The following is a 25,273-nucleotide window of genomic DNA, read 5'->3' on the forward strand; positions in this document are numbered from 1 at the left end:
CATCCAATTCATAGCCTCAAGGCAATGAGTGCTTTGAACTGTACAACAATGGATTGGAATCACCTGCAATTTATGAACCAGATACAATCACACCTCTATGAATGAAATGCCTGCATTGTTCTGCTAGACAGCAACTACTACTGAAATGAAAAAACCTTATCCTGTTTTTCCAAAAGGCATCAAACTAACTCAGAGGTTTCAAGGAAAGTAAGGCAAGGATATGTGATTCTTTCCCTGTGCTGGCTCTGTATAGTTTGAGAGTCAGATATCACTAAGTGATGCATTCAAACAGCAATTATACTTTCTTCTTTCTGCATCTCACTCCTGCTCATCCATCCAAGTTACTGGTTTCTCAGGGTTTCCTGAGGTGATAACTCATTAAGCCTTGCTGCAAAATCAATTTCATTTCTCAAAATGCCACCTCCTTCTCAGCAGTTAAAGCCAAACCAAAAATGCCTGTACTGAATCACAGAGGCAGGTCAAGTGAGTATTAGCATCATTTCAATTATGCAGTTACTAGTTTTATTAAACAACAAAAAATGTGGTGGAATATAGGGTTCCTGTTTCATGCTGCACTTTTGAGTGGTTTACTATGCTTCTCCTAAATATAATATAGGCACTGAAAGTAAAATCAAGAATTTAAATGGAAAGAGCAATAAACTAACCCTCTCTACAAACTCACTAAAACTTTACATAATTTTATTTTTCTGGAAAAAAAAACAGTACTTCCCTCCTATTTCTAGCACAGGTTAAAGTCTGGTTTCCACACTACAAGCTTGCTCTCCCAAAAATCATTCTAAATAAGAACAGGGCTATTCAGAATCTTTTATTTCTAGATCCCTCATAGGTTCATGGGAAACATCATTAGATAAACCTGTTCTAGATATGATGTAACATCTATGTGCACAAATCTGGCTGAACACAAACACATCACTCTTACATCCTTTACTCTGTTACCAGTGGACAGTGCCTGATCTTTTTTCCCTACAGAGCTAGCACAGTAACTACAACTGTCAGAGCTAACTTCTTTAAAAGAGGTCTTTAATATTTCAGATCTAACTAACCTCTCACAAATGCAATCCTATTCTTTTACAACAGGCAACAAGCAATTCTGTTAACACCTCTCATCCATAAAGGTTTTACATCTCAGACTGCACTAAAGACCTTGATTCTGGTGATTCTCTTGGCCTAGCTTGTTCAACAACACAAAAGCTGTCACTAGCAATGGGGTATGCTTGTAAAAGCAATGCAGAAATTTCTGTGGACTGACCACTTATGTAATTAGGCAATGCTGCAGGTGCACAGGCAAGTCTTAAACATTTAGTAAATTGTCAAGGGACCAAATACAGAACCAGAGCTGGGTACAGACTCCTAAGAATGATGAGAAAGCACAGTGCTCCTCTTCTAGGAGCTATGTAACAGCATGCTTTTAGAAAAAAACATAACATCCCAAAAGTGCCCTCTAGACAGCAGTACAGTAGAAGTCACCCCAAGTAACATATACACCCATATATTTGTGTAAAGCTTGCTCAATAAAGCTGGTTTAGTTAAAGAGCGACCTGCATCCTATACTGCTATCAACTAGAGTAAACTCAATCTGAAGAGCTATTACTTGTATTAGTTCTTGTGGAAGGAAAAGTACCTGATTTCCAGTCCTTGCTGTCTTACTACCATTTACCAATGTGTGGTGGTTTGGCAGTTTGGCCTCCAGACAGGGTCACCAAAGCCACTCTATCACTCACCAGCCTTGGTGTCTGCACAGCTCCTTACATCTTCTCACTCCCTTCTCTAGTGGCACAATGCAGCTGTTAGTGGGGTTTTTTTTCTCCTAAATGTGGTTCCCAGGGGCACTGTGACCATCACTGACAGGCTCAGCCTTCGTCAGCAGCAATTCCAGCCTGGAGTCAGCTGGTGTTTGCTCTGTCAGGCCTGCAGAGAGCTTCTGGCTGCTTCTTGCAGAAGCCACCCCTGCAGCCCCCCTCCTCCACCAGAACCCTGTCATGCCAAAGTACAACATCCCACCCCTCACCTCTGCAAATCACATATTTGAGAATCATCCTTAAAAACCCCATCCCAACAGAAATTCTCTAAAATTATTACAATACCCAGCTATGTTCAGTCTGTTCTGCCCATTCCCTCCTCCAATTAGTGTCCTGATCTACCTCAAGCCCCACGTTTGGTTCCAAAAAGGACTGTGGTGACTCAGCCCCAAGTAGTGGCTGAGCCCCACACGCCACTCACTTGCTACCACAGGAGGAACAGGCAGAGCCTCAGAGCCTCCATGGGTTGAGATAAGGACAGTTCACTGCCAAAAATCACCATGAGAGTAGACCAGTGACAGCCAACCACACTCCTACCCAGTGATACTCACATACTCACTCACTCATTCCGCCCCTTTATGTGGAAGTGATGTCAGGTGGTGTGGAAAACAGCCCAGGCAAACTCAGCTCACCTGTGATGACTGGTTGGGGAGGTTGACTCTGGCCTGGCCAGAACCAGCACACAAGCAGACTCTAGAGTATGAATTTGCTGCAATATTATTACAGGGATAAAGAATGAGGTAGCAACTCTGCTAAAGGTATAAGCCTGTATCAGACCATTGCAGCCAGAACTAATTTAAGCCTAAGTGATGGCTGCTCCCAAAGAGGCCACCACCACCCTCTTCCCCTCTTCAACCCTTGGCTGTTCGTTCCAGCCCAGCCAGCCAGGCAAATGGAACTACCAGTCTAAAACCTGAAACTAAACTGAGCAAAATATGTATCTCCTATTTTTAAATACACATTTTCTGATCTGACAGCCATATGACCATGAGTGTCTGCGCAAGGGGACAGTGGCAAGATGCAGTAGGAGCAAGGTAAGGATGCCAAATTGCCCTTTTTGGCAACTTGGCACAACTGTTTATGCAACGGTGAAACCACAGGCCCAAGCTCATCAGAACCACTACTCACAACCGGCCCAGAAAGCTGTGCTTCCTCCCTGCTAGCAAAAGCAGATGTTACCAAGGTACTGATACACACACTACCACTAGAGATGGAGTCTGTAGTGCAGATCATCAGCCCCCGTGGCACAGAGACGTGCCCCACTGAAACTCAAGCCTGGTCTTAATAGATGTTTGTTGCTGGCTATGGACCATAGTCAGTACCTTAACAAACATCACAGGATAGCACTTTGAAAGTGGGCCGTGTGAAAGGAATGGTGCTGCAAATTCCCGGCCCATTAAAGATGTGAAGTATTTTCAGTGGGTCAGCACAGGAAGGCCGCCCACTTTCCAGAAGGCAGTCAACTGTCTCCCTCTTGTCTAGACATCTGCCAAACTACAGTTGCAAAAAGAAAGCCTTCCCTGCTCTACTGTCCTGCCCTACTTTTCTCCCTCCTCCTCCTCCTCGCTACTCAACACCTGCAAGGAGGCAGAGCTCCTGGAGCGAACCCGGTACAGCAAGCTCTGGCCACGACCAGGTGCAGATCAACTGAACTACGGGAACAAACTAAAAGTTTCAATACAAAGGACCAAAACTTTCAGATGAGGTTCCTTGCACCATCCCTCAATTCAGTGAGATCTGCAACAGCTAATCCTGTTTAAATCAACTGGACATTTGCCACTGCCTTCAGCCAGAGCCCTTAAGGGCACACACTTAATGCATCAGCAATTTGCGTGGATGGGAGCTGCATCTGCTTGCAAAGTGCATTACTGAGCCTCAGAACCGACCTTATTGACAGTCAAAGGCATGTGCCTCTCGTGCCCAGCTCATACGAGCTTTTAAGGGATATATCTAAGGGCTGTAATTGCAAGCAAGCACATTGATTTCAGTGCTATTATGTCAGTCCCACACATGACCAGGTTTTTTTAAAGAATTTCCAATGGCTTCAAGAGAACTCTTCCCTTTAAAGACCACCTGGAGATCTATGTCAAGGGTAACATTTCCTATGCACGAAGCAGTCCTACAGAACGTGGTACCTGCTGTCCCCAGGAGTGTGATCATCCTGGATTTGACAGCCAAAGCACAGATGGATAACATCAGCTGGTTTAGATGGGGCCTCCAAATAAAGTCCTGTCCCTCATATGTTAAATACTGTTTTACTGCTGTTTTTAGATGAGACAGAAAATTGAAGACTCTAGGATGCTGCACTCCTGTGACATTTTTTCACAGGTTTCAGCCCATGGGTCCTGGCTAAATATCCAGAATATTTGCATTCTGGCTGACTAACCCTACAGAAACAAGGAAGGTGATCTTTCCTTTCCCTGCTGAGCTGGAGTGCATTACTGCAACCCATGGGGAGTCAGCTACGTTACAGCTCAGAGCCGATTCTGTTTTACTGGCAGAAAATACACTGAAAAGCCTGGAAATATCTCAATGTAATTTGGAATGACTTGGGATGAAGAAGATGTAAACTACATATTATTTTAAGTAATTAATTGTAGAAGTAAATCAAGTGAAACAAAGCATTTCCATGGCAGTGAGCAATCTGCTGAAAAAAAAAATACTACCTAAGTTGATGTTATTAAAACAGAAATTATGCAGTAAAGTTCTATTTATTCATTTTCACACAGGTTCTCTGCCAAATAAATTTAGGATGCAAATCCTAGATGTTCTTGTTATGACCTGGGTAGTTCTTAACATGATTTTCTTGCCTTATAGATACATTATTCAGAAGGTACTTGCTGCAGCTCCTTCCAAAGCAGTTTGTCACTGACAGTTACAGAAGATGGGCTTGGACAGACCATGTTCTCATCCAAAACTGACACGCTGTTGCCAAAAAAATTTAATTTCTATGTCTTCTCAGCCAGAGTAATTGGAAAGAGAATTTCTAAAGATAAGGCATGTCAACTGGCAGAAGGAGAATAAAATGAATGTAAACTATTAAATGAGACACAACTGGGGATTGGATTTTTCACCTAAACATTTGTATCTCTTTTGCCAGTGGATCTTTGATCACAGACCCAAACAAGAGTCAGACCACGTCAAGCACTTGATAAGAAGATGTCAGGTATCACCCAGGCACCTACTGAAAATAAATAATTGTGATCTGAATGCCCTTAAATCTGGGGGAAAGTTACATTCTTCAGCTATCAGCTCTGCAGTACAGCCTACTTTCATCTTTTGCTTTACAAAGAACAGACCCATGTGAATGCCTTAGAGCTGCTGCACTTCAGATGAGAAACATCACCACATCCTATCTGCATTACAGTTACTCAATGTCTCAAGACAATATTCACAAACATTCGGTATGTTTGCTTTGCTGCACTAACCAAATTTCATTTCAAGCTCTCTCTACTTCCATTCATGCAGCAGTTTCAAATGGGAGATGAAACATGTCTAAAAAGCTGTGCAACAGATGTTGTAACTCAGGAGTGGGTGAAGTATGGCCAGGAAAACAACAGCAGGGACCTATGATGAGTGATTTGTTTCCCAGGATTTTATTTGCTGCATTATGTTATGCAAGTAGCTTATCCTCTGTGCCCCAGCACTGCTGGCTGTTGAAAGGATATGTTCCCAGAAGACTTCCCAGAGTCTAATTATTTTTTTGATGGAGGAAAGCACTGTGAAACTCATGAAAAATGCCACAGAAGGGTGCAAAGTTTTATTACTTTTTTAAGGTGTGATTAGAAGGCCACTGAAGTAGAAAAAAAAAGACATTCCTAATAAGTACAGTGGAGTTTGATTTGGACTTATAGTCAGCCCTCACTCACTGGGTTCCATGCATTTGTCATTTCCTTTGCTGGGTTTCAATGTCACTGCCTACATGTGGCAGAGCATTCCCTGGGAAAGCAGCAGTATACGAATCAATAGTTGCTTTCTTTTACTGGCTACTGAAATTATTTTTTCTTTGAACTCAAAAATAACGTCAGATTACATTTTTATATTCCAATAGCACTGAAATATTAAAAAAAAAAACCCCACAAGCTTAACAGGTTTAGCAGTGTAAGAAATTAAACTTTGAAGGAGTTTATGCTGCAGCCACAATCTAACAGACATCTACTGTCACTCTGGCCTGGTTCCACTGTGAAGAGTTAAAGCTTCTGGAGGCTGGTGGGTTTCTTGTTTTGCCAGCTGAAGACAAGAGAGGAAAGAAGAAAAAAAAACGGTCACAGTCAGTTAGCCACAGCAGACAGAGTTCTCAGGAGCACATCTGCAAATTAAGCAGATAGATTCCTCTCCATCAGGCTGTCTCTCCATGCCAAAAACCCCCTGTGCTGCCAGAGAAGATTCCTCAAAGGGCTCACATTTGAGTCCCAATTACATAGAGAGATTTTGGAGGACGCAGAAAAACCCTATTAGCCAGGTACGTCTAACTTACTGTTTTGCCCAAAGGCATCCTTCGTCAATACACTTAGTGAAATGTTTTGAGAAATACTATATAAGGTTTTCCTTCCTTAAGCCTATTTATGGAGGATTTCAAAGCTCTGTGGGTGTCTGGGAAGGATTTTGATTGTGAAGAATTTGGAAACAGCACTTGCTTTTCAGGAGTATGCTTTTCCGTTTTGCAAAGGGAGTGTCTGCAGATCAGTCAGAGAAAAAAATATGTAATATGGTGAAATCAGTTTAATTCTACAATAGATATCTGTGTTCATGTCAAGTTAAAAATAACTCCCAACTAAGGAGAGAATTTAATGGTCAGCAATGAGCATTTATCAGCAAAGTCTCTGTGCTATCCTGCAATCCATTCTCTCAGCGTCCAATCACTGCTGTTCAAATTTTGTTTAAATTTATTTAATTTTGTTTAAATGAAGAGTGATTTGGGTTTGCTACAGTTCATAAGATCGAATCAGTCATTATTTGGTAGTGTTCAAATTATTGTGAAATTATGATTAAATGGTAGTTTTTAATGTTTACAAATAATAATGCAAAACATCACACTCACTAAGCAACAGCACTGACTATTCATTCTCCTGGTGTTTAAGATGTTTTTGTTACCAGGTCAGGTAACATGCACAGCACACAGGCAAACAATACTACACACAGGGTCAAACAGAACAGTAAGTGGTAAACACAGTTTGGGAACGACTCAGTGCCTAAACATAGTGACAGTCTATAAACCCTCAATTTACTAGGACCTAAGACACAGAACCTATGGGACGCCTGCTGCCTTCCATAGCAGAGCAAGACAACAAGAGCATCCAAAGGGTTATGAAATGTCACTTGATGTTCAGGCACCTGAAAGTTATCCCATTCATCCTGTACTTCCTTGATAGAATTTCTGAAATAATACCCCACGTACAAAACTAGAACTATGTCAATCTAAGGACATTTCAAATCACACTAGCTAGTGCTTTTTAAAAGCACCTTCTCTCTTCATTTAATCCTTCTGTAAATAAATCTCCCAGTGAACATAAGTCTGAATTCCCTGTAATCTCTTCTTGCCATACAAACAAATACTAACTGAAATAACACAGCTCAAAGTCAGTAGTTTTATTTTCAAATAAATTAGGGGAGAATATTAGTTTTACTCTATTAGTTTAGCTTCTAGCTCAGATCTTTACAGTTAACTTCTTTGAGAAGTATTTGATACATGGGCTATAAAAGTAATGCTCAGATTCTCACTTATCTGTATAATCCTTGATCTTTTATAAAAATACCAAATATGATGAAACATGACCCAAGTTGCCATCACTGGTAATTGTCTATATAACTCCACCCTTCTCTATTTATCCAGCTTTACTTTATGAACTGTCTCTTCCCCTCTATCTTCTGTTGTACCACAACAAAGGCCTTTGTCTCTTTCCCTCCCCACCAGCACTAATGCTAATCTGACTCCACAGTGAGATGGCTTTGAGCAGAAAGCCACAATAAACGTTTTGGTTATAGATTTCTACCTTTCCCTGAAGCTGCTCAAGGTCAGTTGAACGTTGGCCCAAAGGAATCCACAGTGTTGGAAGGTCAGCATAGCCAAAGATCAACCTCAAAGAATTAACAGACCTTAATTAGCATGAAACCTGCAAAGCCAAAGCAATTCAAGAATGCGCCTAAGGATCTACTTCTGCAGGAGAATCTATTCTCTCCATTACTTACTGAACTGCTTATGTAAAGTTTAAGGAATACTAAGGGATGACAAGGTGGAAGTATGTTTTAAGTGTGTTTATTTAACCAGCAAGTGCCATGTGTTAATCATTTTCACAGGTCTTTTCTCCACTCTGTATCTGCAGCAGTCTCTTCAGATGGTATAGTCTTTAGAACTGACTACTGCCCCATAGTTTGGGAAATAGTTTGTGATATTGTGGACACTAATAACCATCAAATTTGGAGATTGTTTATGTAAGAATAGAAGATGAATGCCAACATTTCAATTAAATTGTTTGCCATTTTTAATACTCTTGTTAGAATTCAAATACAAACAAGCAGTCAAATGTAGAACACTAGTGTTACAAAATATAGAACACTAACTTACAGATGTGCTTGTGGCATCTTCAGTATGGAAGACACATTCCTTCTCTAAAGATCCTGTAAAAACAAAGAAGCTAAGTAAGGACACAATGTCAACAAAGAGACAAAGGAAATATAACCTAGTAAACCCAACTTAATGCAAGTTCCTCTTAGCAACACCATTCCTAAGAAACAAGCTCCAGAGACTCCTGTTTCATCTGAAGGGAAGTAACTTGGCAATCTGTCTTCATGCAAATAAGAATAAAACCAGCTGTGTACACTGACATGTTCAGAACAGGCTTCACTAATTCAATTAACTCGTAACTGAACTTCTCCTACAGTGTAATACGTCTGAAAAGGAATCTGAATGTAGAAAAAACTACCACCTTCAAGCCAGAGGCATTAGGACTGGCAGCACAGTGAACGGAACTTGACTGTGATCTTTGGATGATTCCACAGTGTGCAGAAAGATAAAGGCAGCTATTCCCTGAATTGTTTTTGAAGTAGCCACAGCAGTGGCTCTGCCGACCCTGTGCTCTAACCTAAGCACATCTGACCTGGTTCACCTACCTTTGAAAGCTTTTAATGGCAGATCCATATTTTAGCACAGCAGTTTGCATACCAGGAAGTGGAGGGGCAGGCCAACGAATGTGTTAACACAGTTCCCACTGTGATTGAGGACGCGCACTAATGGCAATTTCATGTACTCAGTGTCATCAGTTCCCATGATTTTAGTGACTTTCACTGTACACTATGTTCTTCAGGAGTCCATGGGTCTTGATGTCACACAATTAGAAGATACTGATGCTTCCTTTAAAAAGAAACCCCTTGTCTCTTGATTTTGTTCTTACAACAAAATGAACATCAGGAGCAAGGAAAATATGAAACCTAAGAATTGCAAAGGAATTATATTTTTAAATGTAGAGGACTGGGTTAGGATGGGTTTTTTTTCAAATATTGTATTTGAAAGTTAGTTCACACCTTTAAATTCTGGTGATTTGGCAAAGGCTGGGACAGAGAACTTAGACATTTACTACTAGGTGCAATTCTGCTGTCACCAAAAGACAGCCTGATTACATAGGCTCTTGTAGAGTTTTCGAACACACAAGTAAACGAAAGTAAAAGAAAGCCCTACTCATTGCAACCTGCTCGTGAAAGCGCACGCAAACAGCGTGTACCAGAGAAACTTGCTCACCCCATGGAAACTCCCTGGCTGCCAGGATCCCGAGCCACGCAGTTACCCAAGCAGGCTGCTCAGCACAAGTATGCAGGATTCACCCTGGCACCAACAGCTCCTGCCGTTTCAGCACCAACTGCAAAACCTTCAACCGCAGCTTGCGTGTGCTCGCAGTCCCCTCACCTCCCCGGCCAGAGGCCCAGCTCAGGGGCCGGGATAGGGAGAGGCCTGCACGGGGAGAGGCCGGGATGGGGAGAGGCCGGGAAGGGGGGAAGCCGGGACACGAGGGCTCCCCACACTTCCCACAAGCCGGGTGCCGGTCTCGGGGAGCCCAGGCGAGCCCGTCAAGCGCACGACCCCAGGGGCGGAACGAGGCGGGCCGGGGCGGTGGGGCCTGCGCCCCTTCTCCGCAGACGCCGCGCTGCTTGCTGAGGCAGCCTGCGGCAGCCGACCGGCTCCGGCGGACCAGCACAGCACCCCCAGCCGTCCCGGCTGAGAAACGGGTAGAAAACAGGCCGCCTTGTGTCATCCCCCGCGCTGGTCCCGCCGCTCCCGGGCGCCTCGGAGCCGGATCCCATCGCCAGGAGATCCGCCCGCTGGCGACCCCGGTCCCGCGGCCCCACTCACCCGCCGCCTGCCCGCCAACCACTCCAGTCCAGCTTCCTCGCGCCCGGCGCCGAGCCGAGCGGCGGGCCGCCCCTTGCCGGGCCGGGCCAGGCCGGGCCGAGGCGCCAAGCGCAAACTAGCGGCCCCAGCAGGCGGCGGGGCCGCCGTTTCCATGGGAGCGGCTGGGCCCGGAGCGAGGAGGCGGCTGCAGCGCTGGGCCGCGGGGGCTCCCCGGAGGCTAAAACCCGGGTAACCCGGGTTTTACGTGCTAAGGGGCCGTAATCTGTGCGAAATCCCGGGGGACTGGTGCGCAGCTTTGGCGTGATTCATGCCTTGAGTTGCAGAAAAGGGTCTGGTTTGGGGTCTCAAAGTGTGAACTGAAGTGGAACTTCAGTAGGGTTTGTTTAAGCACTTTTAAACAGCTTTAACAGGATCTAAAGCATGTTTCATCTGGGTTTTTTCTCAGATATTGACAACGGTATGGCCCAGTCAGCTGATGAAATGGCACTGCAAGTGGTATCAGTCATCAATAATTCGTCCTTGCTTCAGCCCGGCTTCTCTCTCATGAATTTTGATGGGGATGTTTTCTTTTTCGGGCAGAAAGGGTGGCCAAAGAGATCCTGTCCCACTGGTGTTTTCCTCCTTGATACAAAGCAGAATGAGCTCAAAATGAAACCTGCCTTCTTCTCTAAAGAGTCCTGTTACCTCCCCCCTCTCCGCTACCCTGCTCTTTGCACGCTCAGAGGCAGCGCAGACTCTGGCGAGTACCAATATATCATCCATGGTGGGAAAACACCTAATAACGACCTTTCTGATAAGATTTACGTTATAAGTCTGGTAAGCAAAACCAGCAAGAAAACCACATTCCAATGCGTTGAGAAAGACCTGGGTGGAGATGTCCCTGAAGCTAGATATGGGCATACAATTAACATAGTTCATAGCCGGGGAAAAAGCATGAGCGTTATATTTGGAGGAAGATCATATACTCCTCTTGCACAAAGAACCACTGAAAAATGGAACAGCGTGGTTGACTGTTTGCCATCTGTGTTTCTTGTTGATTTTGAGTTTGGATGCTGTACATCATACATACTTCCAGAGCTTCAAGATGGACTTTCTTTCCACGTTTCAGTTGCCAGAAATGATACAGTCTACATTTTGGGAGGCCATTCACTTCAAAATAACACCAGGTCCCCAAGCCTGTACAAGCTAAAAGTTGATCTCCCACTGGGCAGCCCAGCTGTGACCTGCAGCATCTTGCCAGGGGGAATATCTGTGTCAAGTGCTATAGTGACTCAAACCGCTGAGACTGAATTTGTCCTTGTTGGGGGTTACCAGTCTGACAACCAGAAGCGGTTGGTGTGTAACACCTTAGTTCTGGATGATAATAAGATAGAGATTGTTGAGAGGGCAAGCCCGGACTGGACACCAGATATTAAACATTGCAAGATGTGGTTTGGCTGTGATATGGGAAAAGGGTCTGTATTGCTGGGCATTCCAGGGGCCAACAAACAGTTAATCTCAGATGCAAACTACTTCTACATTTTGAGATGCAAAGGAGCAGAAGAGGACAATGAGGAAGAAATGACAGCACAAGTTTGCAGTCAGACTTCGAGTGAAGACCCTGGAGATTCCACTCCATTTGAAGATTCAGAAGAGTTTTGTTTTAGTGCTGAAGCCAATAGCTTTGATGATGATACTGACACTTACAATGAAGATGATGAAGAAGATGAATCAGAAACGGGCTACTGGATCACCTGTTCGGCCAGTTGTAATATTGACATTAACACCTGGGTCCCTTTCTATTCAACAGAACTCAACAAGCCTGCAATGATCCTGTGTTCCAATGGGACTGGCCATTGGGTCCATGCACAATGTATGGATCTCTCAGAGACCATGCTCCTACGTCTCTCACAAGCAAATGTCAAGTACTTCTGCAATGAGCATATTGACCTTAATAAAGGGCTACAGACTCCCAAAAAGGTGGTGCACCTGAAAAAGACACCAATGAAACCATTGCACAAAAAGACAGCCCTGAAGTTAACAACACCCACGAAAAAGTCCTTTCTTCGGAGGTTGTTTGAATAGATTTACACTGCTGATTAATGTTCACCTGGGAGTAAGTGAAATCAGCCTAGAGAGCTAGTAATGGCTGAAGCAGAATAGGTTACTGGAGATCAAAGAGATCTTTTTGTTTAACTGATTTCAGTTATTCAGTTCAGTTATATCTCAGTATTTCAGTAACATTTCAAAGCTCATTTTATTTGTTTTGCCTCTTATGTGTATTTTTGTAATACCCAGATAGGGACCAAATCCCAGAGGGCATTGTTCAGACACACAGCCCAGATACTGGTAACTTAGTGCTGTATTTTATGCTCTAACATACTGCCTTGTTATTCCCATTGAGTTTAGTAATAGGATATTATCCCATGTACTCAGTGGTGTTAGCATATGTCCATAAAGAACATTATAGTACCCATTTTAATATTTTATCTTAGTAGTCCTAGAAATATTTGGCCTAATTTATAACTGTATTAATCCAATTTTCTGTTAGTGTAATGAAATAAAATTAGACTAATTAATCTGGTTTTAAACTAAAGTGGAGACTTAAGTCCCTCGTGTCAGAAATAATGAAATATTCAGACAATGAAGGTCAGTTTTCTTCAGGGACTTCCAATATGAAAAGCTTACATATGGAGCACTTAATTCTGGATAATTAATTTTTGATTTTGAGAGGTACTGGAGGTTTATATGTCAGTTTTGGCTACAGTTATGGAATATCATCTCGCAATAAAAATCAAATCACCTTTTTAAGCCGCTGTGCTCAACAACCGCTTTGTGTTTGTATTTTTATAAATCTAGTAAACTAGCTATTAAAGTTTATGATTTTAAAAAATGACTGGGGTTTTGTTCATCTACTCACGGGGTAAATCATACACTGTAAAGGACAGTGTATGTGCTTGGGGCATCCATCTGAACTCGGAGGAGGGGTCTAGTCTCACAGCTGCCCCACGCTGTGAGCTCCCATTGATTTCAGAAGCTCCTTCTGAGGAACACGACTTTTATCCTTTAGCCCAGGTCCTCCACCACGTATTTCTTTCTCTTCTCTCCCAGCATGGCTGTGTAGAGTGTGAAAGCTTAAAAAGTGCAAGCTGTAGCTCAGAGGGACTCACTGAGCCAGTGGAGCATTGTGAGGGTGGAAACAAATGTAGCTGGCTGCTCAAAGCATGAGGAGAAGATTGGATTCAGATTGAAAAGAACATTGTCAAGGTTGAATACCCCGAGAGTTTACTAACTTTTTTGTGGATTCTTTTATTGGCCATTTGTAAAGCCTCATCATTCTTGACTTTTTTTTTTTTTATTACTGCACCAAACATCCTTTCAAAAAATCAATACCATCAGCTCAACATTTGAGAGCCAACAATAATAGCTCAGTACTCACAGTCCAGGTATCATGCTGGACCCCTGAATAAAAAAAAAAAAAAGCAAACCAGGAGCAGGTGTCAACCACTGGATCCCTTAGCAGACCCCAAGCAGCCCCTCCTTTGCAAAGCAGCACATGTAGCAGGGTATTCCTGTCAAAATAGCCATGTGTGCATTGTTCTCCCCTTAAAACCTTCTGTGGTGGTCTAGCCCTGGCTGGAGGCCAGACGCCCACCAAAGTCGGTCTATCACTCCCCTTTTTAGTTGGACAGGGGAGAAATATATATTGAGAGGCTTAGGAATCAGTGTAAGGACAGGGAGATCATCCTGTCATCAACGACATGGGCAAAACTGACTCAACACAGAGTGAAGGAAAGAAAACTATCTAATTTATTACACTACACTACAAAGAACAGTGGAACTGTAGTCGGGAGTGTGACCAAATCTTAAAACACTTTCCCCCCACCACTCCCTCCTTAGCAGACTTTAGTCAGGATTTTGCTCCCTTCTTCCCCCCTGTTTGCAGTACAGGGGGGGCAGGGACTGGGGAAAATGGGGTTCTCTGTAGCACCTTCCCCCCACCCCTCAATTCTAAGCAGACTTCCCTTTAGCCATGATCTTGCTCCCTTTTTCCCTGGATCGCAGCACAGGGAGGCAGGGACTGGGAGATGGGGGCTTTGGTCAGTCCCTTGCAAATTGGTTTCCTTCTCTGCTGGGGCGGGGGGCGGGAGGGCACCACACCCTCCCCCTGCTGTGTTGTGGGGTCCCACCCACAGGAGACACTCCTCCAAGAACTTCTCCAACATCAGTCTTTTCCCACAGGGCTTTATCTGTTCATTCAGCTGCTCCATTGTGGATCACTGCTGTGGCGGGCAGTAATAAAATCACAATGTCTCTCCAGTCCTCCGCGGGGCCACAAGCCTCCCCCCAGCAAACCTGTTCCAGCGCAAATCTCTGTCTCAGCTCATCTCTATGGGCTGCAAGTCCTGGCAGAAGCTTGCTTCAATGTAGGGTCACAACACCTTCTCTGTCTCCACCTGCTCCATCCAGCATGGAGCCCCTCCACGGGCTGCAGGTGGGGTCTTGGCCTTTTCCATGGGTTTCTGCATGGGCTGCAGGGGCATCTTTCTCTCCGGCACCTGGGCCACCTCCTCCCTCGCCCTCCCTGACCTTGGTGTCTGCACAGTTCGTTACATCTTCTTGCTCCCTTCTCCAGTTGCAAAATGCAGCTGCTTTCAGTTTTTTTCTCCTATATGTGATTCACAGAGGCGCTATGAATCTATCTCTGATTGGCTTAGTCCTGGTCAGGAGCAACTTTGGCCTTGAATCGCCTGTTGTTTACAGTTTGAGGCTGGCAGAAAACTGTAACTGCTGCTTATAAAAACCGTCTCAGCAGCACGCTACACAAAACTGCAACACCTTTACAAGGCGACAGCAGAAGGAAGTAAAGGGCAGCTAAGGCAAAGTTTCCATTTCCAGACTTCTCGTGTGCTGATGGAGGTTATAGTTTGGGTAGGTATCACTGGGACTCCCCTCTCACCAGCTGGATACTGGTATAAATTCATACATTTCAATGCCAGCTTCCCCTTTCCTTTCTCATGCTCCTTTACTGAAGTTCTGTGTATACAGTGCTATATGTTTCCACAAGGAATAAATATCATCATATCATGTCCATGTAAAGTCCCTTCAAACTGGTGAAATCCAATAGTCAACACACCCTTTTAATTAGAGGCCTCAGCTTAATTGTCAGTAAAATAAACATTCATTGTGCACTTTTCATAGGCTTCATTTACATTAACAACAAAAAAAACCCAAAACTTAAAACAATGAAAAAAATATCCACCCCAAAATTAAAACCACATCATCCCAACACCAACAAAGGGGGACAATATGCTCCCTCAAAAAAACTCTAGCCCTCCTCCTTCACCATTTTACAACACAAAAGACTCCCCAGAGTTCTTGAGCTCTGGAAACATGTAGTCTTAGTTATCTCCTTATCTCTCCCAATTACTGTGAGGCTCTCAAATTCCTCAGACCCCATACTGTGTGACAAATTTGTCTGCTAGTGCAGACAAAAAGGATAGAAGCATTTTCCAAAGGAGAAACTCAACACAGTCCTAGCACAAGCGATGTTCAGACTGAGATAAAGCCTGCTGGCTCAGGCACAGGTGATGTGGTTGCAGTATGTTGAGAGCATCTCTTGAGTTTCCAGAACTGACTCCTGGAACTGCAATGATTTCCTGAGCCCCTAAAAGCCTAGAACAGATACAGTCAGCATGTGGCAAGCACAAGCATACATTGTGGCCCCTTCCAATTCTTACCTGAATTCTTGTCCTGTATTTTAGGGCTGTGGCTGTGAAAAAAACCCATTCATAGTCAGGCGTCACAATATTCCTCATCAGGCCCATAAAGTTAGCGAATTGCATGTTTGAGCTGTGATTTTTTTAAACATGTGGTTTATTTGAGTAGGGGGGAGAAATTGGTCAAACCATGTCCCAGCCTCACAGTGAAGGACAGTACAAGCAGCATTAGATCACAGCTCAGAAGAAGAGGAAGTCAAAGTAAAATAGGATATTCCAAAAGACTCCAACATAAAGACATATATGAACATCAACCAGTAAAGACGACACTTGACATGGCATTCAAGACTGCAGAAAGTGCTTAAGTGCCAGATAGTTCTGATGACACTTTTGAGTCATGTACTTGTTTGAGCATTGATTATCTTCAAAACCAGCTAATCAATACAAGATGTTTTTTCCTCATGCAGGTTAGAATTAGAAGATAAAATGAAGTAGATTTGAGAGCAGAAGTACACCTATTGTATCTGCATCCCACTGACCCCTGTGTTTTGCAACTACACAAAGTGTTGTTCCCAGACACATTTCAGTAACACTAAGTTGTTATTATCAGCTTTTACGAGAATAATATATGGATTTTACTGCTATTGAAAGGTGCTCAGACCCTGAAGTACCTGATTAATCTACGGGAAAGGCACAGCACAAACTTTAGTGGTAGCACTAAAGCATGTGTCATAGTTCAGTGTGACTCATTGCACTAATAGACCATTGAAAGGAGTGGAAATAATGCAACCGGGAGCCCAAGGCAAAAAGGAAAGGATTGAATTCAGATTAAGAAGGAATCTGTAGTTATTTACCACTGGACTCAATGTATTAAAGAAAGAAGGACAAGGGTTACTTCTCCATGACTGGTTGCTGTATCTCCTTCCATGCTTGGTTCCCTACCCTTTCCCATTTCAAACTTTTGAGAAGGGCTTGAGCAATAGCATCTGAAAAACAAACTCCAGTTTAGTGTCTCTACTTAACCTTTAAAAATTGTGATACCAAAGCCTATATTTTTCTTTAAAAAAAAAAAAAAGCAAGCCAATAACCTTATAAACCTTCCAACTCCTCAATACATTCACATATACAGGAAGAGCAGGACATCGGCCACTGCAGCTGGTGTGCAGGACCTCCTTCAGGTGGCAGTCACCATGTATTTCCTTGTCCACTGGCTCAGAAGGCCTGTCTTGGGAGGAAGAGATGGGCATTAAAAATACTTTTCTTTCTTTCTCTCCCAATTCTGCTAGAAATGGTGCTAATTAAATCCTTTCTGATGTGTCTTTTTGTATTATGGACAATATTAAACTTGATGCAGGAAGTAGACAAGGTCCCACACTTAGGAGTTGCAGGCAGTCAGCTGTTTGAAAGTTACACCCTATTCAGTCACCTGAAACAGTACACTGAAGAAGAGCGGTGACAGGCTTCATTATTCTTCATCAGATCCCGATTCTAATAGGAATAGAAAGTAAAGTGGAAAGTAAAATTCAGTTAATTATTACAGGTTTAGGAAAAAAGGAGTTAAATCATTCTAAATTGTCAGGAAAGTCTGTAAGGTTTTATTGTTTGTTTTATATGTGTTCTGGTTTTTTCCATCCAACACTTTTTATTCAAGGTCAGCTGAAAGAACTAAGTTGGTGATATGAAGTCCAGCAAGTAGATGTCTAATTAACTGATTGCAAAAGGAAATCGGCTAGCTCAATTTGCTTAACGTTAATTCCATCCAAACCAGTTGGTTTACATACGTCTTTTGACCCTGAAGTATCATTGCAGAAAGATTTTCTGTAGTAGAACAAATCATGAAGTGAAAGGTAGACTGGAACTAATCTTTGCAGCTCAGTCTGTGACCAATGCCCTGGGTTCAGCTAGGAAAGGGTTCATTTTCACTAGAAGCTGGGATGGGACACAGCCAGGACAGGTGACCCAGACTAACCAAAGGGGGTATTCCATACCATATGATGTCATGCTCAGTATAAAAGTGGGCTAGTCGGGGAGGGGTGCGTAGCTCGGGAAGGGTCCAGCTTCAGGATGGGTCTGAGCTGTACGGTCTGAGGTGTACAGTTGGGTGTATAATCTGTTGTAAATCCTGTCGTTATTTCCCATACCCTTTGCTGTCTCAGTAAACTGCCCTCATCCCAATGCAAGGGGCTTGTTTGCTTTCATCTCCCCATCCTCCTCCCCGTCCCCTGTGGTGCTCTGCTGCCATGTGGGGCTAAACCATGACAATGAAGAGACAAACTTAGATGCAGAAGATGCACAGAAGTGTTAAGATATTAGTGTGGATGTGAGAGTGCAAGGCTGATTTTTAAACAAACACCAGCGTGGTGTTTCTAAATGAAGCAAAAGCCCTTCATGGACTAAATAAAACTGATTTTATATTAGTTTTCTGTCAGTTACCTGTAAGGAAAAGTGCTGCAATGACTGCAGAGACTCACACTGTAACTTTCATTTCTGTTAGTTTAGTAACTTCCAAAACAGGGCTGGAGTCACAGCTGTCTCTAGATATTAGAGCAGCCTTTTCATTAGAAATATGAAAATCATCCACAATTTGAATGAAAAGGAAGACAGTTACCATGAAATTATACATATAGTTGAAAAATGGCAAGAAATACAAAGCTGGAAACTTAAATATTAATAAGATCTTTATTTTAAACAGGTTTCATGAATTAAAAATCTGTAATACAGTAAGAAAAAGTAAAAACACAAAGCTGTGCATTGAGACCAAGCACAGAACTCGGTGCACACAGAAATTAGGATGCTGTAAATATCTATTGGTTTCTGTGCTACCTGACTAAAATTCAAAACTGATTGCTTAAAGTCAATATAGTTATTCCTGTGAGGAAAAACAATACGTGGGACCACTTACGTGGGGCTTACAACATAGGTCATATCCTTTTGTAACAATCGCAATACGAAGCCCTTTAATAAAACCACATAACCCAAGATACATAATGTGATTGTATACAAGCTACAGCCAATACAATTTCAGAACAAGAAAATTTTACCATGAGTTACTAAAGGATTTGTACCAACACAAAAAAAATGTGAAGCTTTGAAAGAGAACAATAAATAGAAGTGTCTCCATTGTTCTAAATCCTCTCTGAAAGCGAAAGGCTTAATAGCCCACATAACCAAGTGAAACACTGTTTGCAGTCAGAATTTGCTTGCCTCTTCACGCCTGTGCACACTGCCGTGTTACCCCTGCTCACAAAAGCTTCACTTGCAGGTACCTACCCTTTCAGTGATGCTTGCTCTAATGATTTCAAAACACTCAAGGTCAGTCTCTTGATTTACAGATGTCAACAATGGGGAAAAAAGAAGATTAAATGAGATTCAAATCTAGAGTTGGGGGGGAAAAAAGAGGACAAATAATAGTAGTAGTTCTCTATATCAGCTCTCCTGCCCAGAGCTGGTAGAATGCACAAAGTGTCTTGATGGCTTAATAATATTTCACAAAAGAATACTTTTACATGCCGCTGCATCCCTCTGTCCTTGTCCGGGTTCTGTTCAGCCTGATGAGTTAGTTACCCTTCAATACAAGCCTCATCTTGAGAAATCGTATGTACACGGCTAAGGCTCACTCAACCCTTTGGAAGGCAGTGAGATGAATCACTTGCGTTACCCCAGCAGCTTGTTAAAGTGAGTCTGGAATTCGAAAATGTCATCAGAGTCACTGAAATGACATGTACCAAACGAACAAGGTCTGGTCTGTCACTAAGGCAGCACATACGTATTGCAACAGACGGGTTCAGATCTCACTTGAGGGTGAAATTCACTCCTGTGCAAAAGGCAGCAAAAGATGTATATACTGCTTAAACCGAGTGAAAAACACTGTGAGGTCAGTCAAGATTGTTAAGCTGGGCCCTAGCTTATTCGAGCAGAGTCAAGGATAAAACATAAGGTGATACAGTTGCCTAAAATATATATACACAGAGGAAAAAGTGTGCAACTGTTAGCATAATGAAATATATGCCGACCAAAAATGCAAACTATGTCTTCATTTACTGCTAAAGGGTGGTCTTTATACCTCATATTTATACTCCCTGAAAATGTGTTGTCTGCATTTATTGGTAAAGAATTATACTTATGAAACCCTGGTATTTATACCCTATGGGAAATATTTCTTTTATTAAAAGAATTTAGAAAATAAATTTGTCTAGAAATGAACGCTCAGTAAGTGTAGATGTGCATGATACATCATGAAAAAGACGCTGTAGTCCTTGTGACTGCTTAGAAAAGCAAATGTTGTAGGTCAAAGGCATCATTTCCAACTGAAAATTTTGACACAAACTGTATTTAACAAAGCCATATTAAAATCCTAAATTACAGAATACTTTAAAAAACAGTACTTTAATTAATAAAATCAAAAGAAAGACATAATCAGAATAACACTAATATTTGTACTTATTTCTAACACTTAACTCTATTTATAAAAGGTAAATACCAGACCCTCAATACAGAGTAAATAAATGATCAAGATACTACTCCACAAACCTCAAACCTTAAGTTTGTTGTTCGCTTACAAACCAACTTCTGCCACATCAAAATAGAAACACAAAGTGGATTCTTTTAGATCCGTGCTTTGATTGTTTCTGCATTTAATCTTGTTTCAGGGATGCTGCTCCAAACACAGTAATCCCCAGCTACAGGGGCAAACCTGAAAGGCTAGATGATTCCAGGGCATCTCAGGTACTTTACAGCACATTTCATGAGTATGTCATCGAATTAAATTCATACAGTTTTAGTGTGGAAATATACTAAATACCATTTTAGAAAGGCAAATGCCACCAACAAAATGGTCCATCTAATATAGTACAGAGGAAGGCCAACTAAACCTTGCTGTAATAATGTAAAGAGTAGCATGTAGTAATTTCAGGGCAGTTCATTGCTTTTTAACTAATCTGGTATGCCAGCTGTCATTCCTCTCTTACAGATCTGGAAAATTAGACAATGCAGTGTATCCCAGGTGTGAAAAAAGCTTGGCATCAGGTCCAGCAGCAGCAGCCAGTGAAATATCCTAATAGAGAAGATCAGAACACCGGCATGTGTCTGATCAAGGTAATATCCATCTCCTGAGAAACGGCTCTGCAGTGGTTAAAATCGCTTGGTGAAATTGCGGGCCTGCTGGTATTAATGACAATTTACTGGTGACTTCAGGAGGCCAGGAATTCACCCAATAAAACTCCACTAATACAAATTATACTACATACTGAAGTAACCATAGAAATCTCAAATGCTCATGAAGCCACAAGCTACTCAGCAGAGCTTGAATGTACTTTGTATAATGAGAGAACCACAAGGCACTGTAAATCCTGGTTTAGGAGCACAACTTTGCATTTTAGAGTACAGAGACTACGGCAAAAATATCTTTAAAAAATTCCACCTACCTTTCCTATATCTTTATACAGTAAATTAGTATGGTGATACCACCATCTGATCCTAAACACTACTACAATATAAATGTTAAATAATAATATTTTTTTAAATCTCTGAGATTTAAAAGTTTGCACCTTCAGTCAGTATTTCATACAAAAATAACTGAACTTTATCCCAAAACAATGACCCAAGTGTCTCAGTGATGAATCTGTACTTATAAAGCCCAAAGGACCATCAATAAAATAATCAAACCCTCTTAAACAGTAAATGGCAAAATAGTTTTAAACATGCAGACAGAACAAATAGCCATGCTTCCTTCTTTAGCAACTGTCATAACTCTCCGGAGTCATATTCATTCAAAAATACTACTTTATATAAGACCTTGCTGACTTTGGGCTTTCTCATTTATAAACAACACCTTGCAACCAAAGTAAACTGAAGAACCTTCTTTGCGATTTGTTCCTGCTTTCATCTCACACAACAACTGGCAAATGCACCACTGCATTGCCTCTCAAACTCCCAACAGAGATGATGTTTATCAAACTCAACTCAGCACTTGTAACAGGGAGCGTAAACATTATTGCTTCAGACTTCCCTGTACCTCCACAAGCCTGATAAAAGAAGCTGCCTCCTTGGACGAAGACACCATCGCAAACCTAACACCAAATGTGCTTTACATTTAGACTTCTGCTGAACCACTGCTTTCCAAGACCCCCAGTGACAAGGAGTCACCTAAGCTATCCTCTGGATCAACAGCGAAGCCCTGGCTTTTTAATGTTTTATGAGCATCCATGAACTTCTGGAGGTACTTAGAGGTATACAGCCAGTGATGTTTCAAGACATCCTCCATCTCATAGCATTTAGACTGCCTAGCATTCATTTTTCGGAACCTCCTAAACAGTTTGTTTCCAGACTCATTTCCTTCACTTGCCCAGGCCCCAATGGACCCATCTCTTTCAATGATTTCAGGAACATGAGCAAGGGTTTTGTGGAAATAATTTGTAATTTTGCCTTCGTATCTATACTTGAACTTTGTAGAGAGGAGCTCAGCAAAACGCTGTGAATTGTAACTGTACTGGCACAGCAATTCTGGACACTCCTTGGAAGGGCATGAAGATCGCCACACTGGCTTCATCTTCAGATAAAGGTCCATTAGCTCTTTTAGGGCTTCATGCCTTTCCTCACACTTTATTAATTCACATACTGCCTCTACTGTCTCTTTGGACATGAGCTTTCTAGCAAAATTTCCACTCATCCTCATCATTGGCTTCAAGTTCATCTTTTTCCTGAGGTGTTTGTCAAGAGTCAGTTGCCACCTCTTCCTCTCCTCTTTAGACACATCAGGATTCTTATAAACTTCACCGATCTCCATCTGGAAAATCCTGTAGAATTCTGTTGCATTGCCAATGTCACAGTGTAAAGCATCTATGGAAGGAACGGTCTCAATAAAAGGTTTGGCTGAAACACCCTTCACTCTGTCACGGAGCTCATCAACAGATTCATGATAAGGGTTGGATCTCCATATTTCATATCGCTCCAGATTTTCAGCATGGCTCCTGGTTATGGAGTGAAAGACCAAATTCTGGGATGCCTCCAGGCGAGTTGCGTCACACAGGGTACAAATGTAAGTGGAACCTGAGGCCTCCAGCCCTTCCACTTCCCGCACAAGTTTCTCATCATATCCTGTACCCCTAAATATGAATTTGAATGTTCTCAAGATGCCCCCCATTTCAAGGAGCAGTTCACTGTTCTTCATAGCCTCTCTTTCTGCTATGAGGGGGCTCAGGATTGCTGTCAGAGTTTCGTGATCCGATTCATCGGCCAGCATAAGGCACAAAGGCTTGCAACACAACTCTGAATTGGGCTTTACTTCTTCAAAGATCCTCTTGCTTTCACTCCCATGTGCTATACTAATGTTCATGACTGTGAAAGAAAAGCGAACAGCCTTCTCTGGGACAGCAGGACCATTTCCATGCTTCTCACTGACATCTCCCATTCCATCACAGGACTCTTTTATTACCACAGTGAACGGACCATTCAAATAGTCATCTAGATTTTTCGCTTTCATGCCTTCCAAGATCTCCTCCTCCATGTCCTTTAAGGCACAAACCAAGGCTGCATCATATCGAAACCTCTTTGCAATTGTGTCTACTGGGTAGTCGTCAATTGAGAGCGGCAATCCTGAGAGTCCATCTATAATTCCCACTTCTGTGTTAGTGGATACGTTTTTCAAGGGAGGTTTCCACTCGAACGGATGATAACCTGGCAGGAGGGCCTTCTCAGCAGTGCGAAGAGCATGCAGAGGCTGGAAGATCTGCCTCCCAGTGACAGCTTTTACCGTTCTGTACATTTTATGATATTGGCTGCAGCTGAGAAACGTGTTGATTCGGATTGCCAGGCAGACAGCAGGGTGCAGTCCAGATCCCCTCCCTTGCATTATAGCCTCCAATTCATCTGCTTGTTTGTGTTCATTTTTTGCTCTTAAAGCTAGCAGGAACAGAGTCATGCATACAGCCTTTATATCACCACCTTCTTCTTTCTCAGCAAAAGTCTTGACTTGACGTTTCAGTTCTCTCAAGCGATGTTTCTGAGCTCTCCTGGTCAAAGACAGGAGATGCTGCCTCGGTCGGCCACCTTTATTTATGTGGCTGTAGAGCTCTCGACCTTTCATCTCCTTGTGGCTGGAGAGGTGGTGGCCATACTTTGCATGTGAGATCTCTTCATCACATTCCTTTACAGGGCATCTTATACCGAGGTTATCAAGGATGTTCAGGAAGGATTTCACTGGGGTTACCAGATCAGTAGGGAAGCAAGGATACCAGCAGGAGGGGCAATAGCTGCCCATAACCTTAAGACATTTAAGGATGCAAGTTCTGCAAAACAAGTGTCGACATGTTGTTTCCACTGGATCTGCCAAAATATGCTCACAGATCTGGCAAGAGATGGATTTAATGAAATGCACTGGGTAATCAACTGCAAGCAGCTTGGTGCTGAGATGGATATTCTTGCAATTGACAATCTCCTCCATTAATTTTTTGTTGTTTAACTGCACTTGGTTCTTTACACCTCTGTTTATTCGAGCATGTTCTGCAATGGTCTTTACACGTTTGCCATGTTGTGCGTTGGGTGGGTGGCTTTTTCTCTTCACTCCCCGACTGGTAGCGTGGCACACCTTGCAGTTTGGGGAGTGGGGCTGCCACTCCATTGTGCTGTTCCTAGGAAAATACACTTCACATGGAGTATTACTGAATTTTCTATGGATAATACTCCAGCAGTTGTGACAAAATCGAGTGGGATGGATAGTATCAACATCCCCCCGCACATCAATCTTAAAAACCTTACCAATAAGATCTGGCCAAGAGGTTGCTTTTTTCTCTTTCTTTCTCAGAAGCCACAGAGTTTCATCATCCACCGGCCCATGCACTGGATGAGTTCTCTTGTAGCAATCAGTTTTAAATGAAATTCCACAGATGCGGCAAAGTTGCTTCAGATTGTCCTGATGAGCTTTAATGTCTTGTGTGTTGGTGTCTTTCTCAAGTGCCTGCCTGTTGTCCATTAAGTCCACCTTTCCTTTTTCTCTTCTTGGCACTGCTTCATCTTCATGCAGCACAATTTCTTTGTTTGGAGAAGCAACCTCTTCTACCTGATCTTTGTTGATGTGTTGGCTGTCATCAGGTTTTTTTTCAAACGATCTCACCTTAAACAGCTTGAATTTCCATTCAGAAAATTTTGTATATGGATGCTGAATTTCTTCAGGCAGGTCCATTTGTGATGCTACCGACATCTCTAATTTGACAGAAACCAGATCACCTGAGAAAGAGAAGGAAACTGTAAGCTATCTTATCTTCCAAAATGAATAATAGTGCTGGTTTTCAGTAGAATAGTTCTAATCACTCTAACTGAGAAATGCTTTGAAAGTTAGTTACTCGTTCAAGACACCTACTGATCTGAGAGGCTCAGATGTGGCTGTCCACTCAGCATCTCAAATAGGTACCCAA

The 25,273-nt window shown here is 42.5% G+C and overlaps 3 protein-coding genes across 3 annotated transcripts in view; 1 reads left to right on the forward strand and 2 right to left on the reverse strand.

Annotated features, from left to right (window-relative positions):
- The window catches only part of IFTAP (intraflagellar transport associated protein), a 42,162-nt gene extending 33,744 nt beyond the window's left edge, over positions 1–8,418 (reverse strand). The window contains exons 1-2 of the mRNA XM_084263926.1: positions 8,386–8,418; positions 7,814–7,898 (exon numbers count right to left, since the gene is read on the reverse strand). Of these exons, the coding sequence (XP_084120052.1) occupies positions 7,814–7,884 (71 nt within the window). The 5' untranslated portion in view covers positions 7,885–7,898; positions 8,386–8,418. The remainder of the gene's footprint in view (positions 1–7,813; positions 7,899–8,385) is intronic.
- A 2,205-nt stretch (positions 8,419–10,623) lies between these two features.
- RAG2 (recombination activating 2) lies at positions 10,624–12,228 on the forward strand (the record flags this gene model as incomplete). The annotated part of the gene is made up of 1 exon (XM_084262793.1): positions 10,624–12,228. One exon carries the CDS (start codon positions 10,624–10,626, stop codon positions 12,226–12,228), a length of 1,605 nt encoding a protein of 534 aa, XP_084118919.1.
- Positions 12,229–21,954: 9,726 nt separating this feature from the next.
- RAG1 (recombination activating 1) lies at positions 21,955–25,059 on the reverse strand (the record flags this gene model as incomplete). The annotated part of the gene is made up of 1 exon (XM_084263234.1): positions 21,955–25,059. The coding sequence occupies one exon, from the start codon at positions 25,057–25,059 to the stop codon at positions 21,955–21,957; it is 3,105 nt and encodes a 1,034-aa protein (XP_084119360.1).
- Between the last annotated feature and the right edge of the window lie 214 nt (positions 25,060–25,273).

The sequence above is a fragment of the Gallinula chloropus genome, assembly GCF_964237585.1.
Source record: "Gallinula chloropus genome assembly, chromosome: 4".
Taxonomy (NCBI): domain Eukaryota; kingdom Metazoa; phylum Chordata; class Aves; order Gruiformes; family Rallidae; genus Gallinula; species Gallinula chloropus.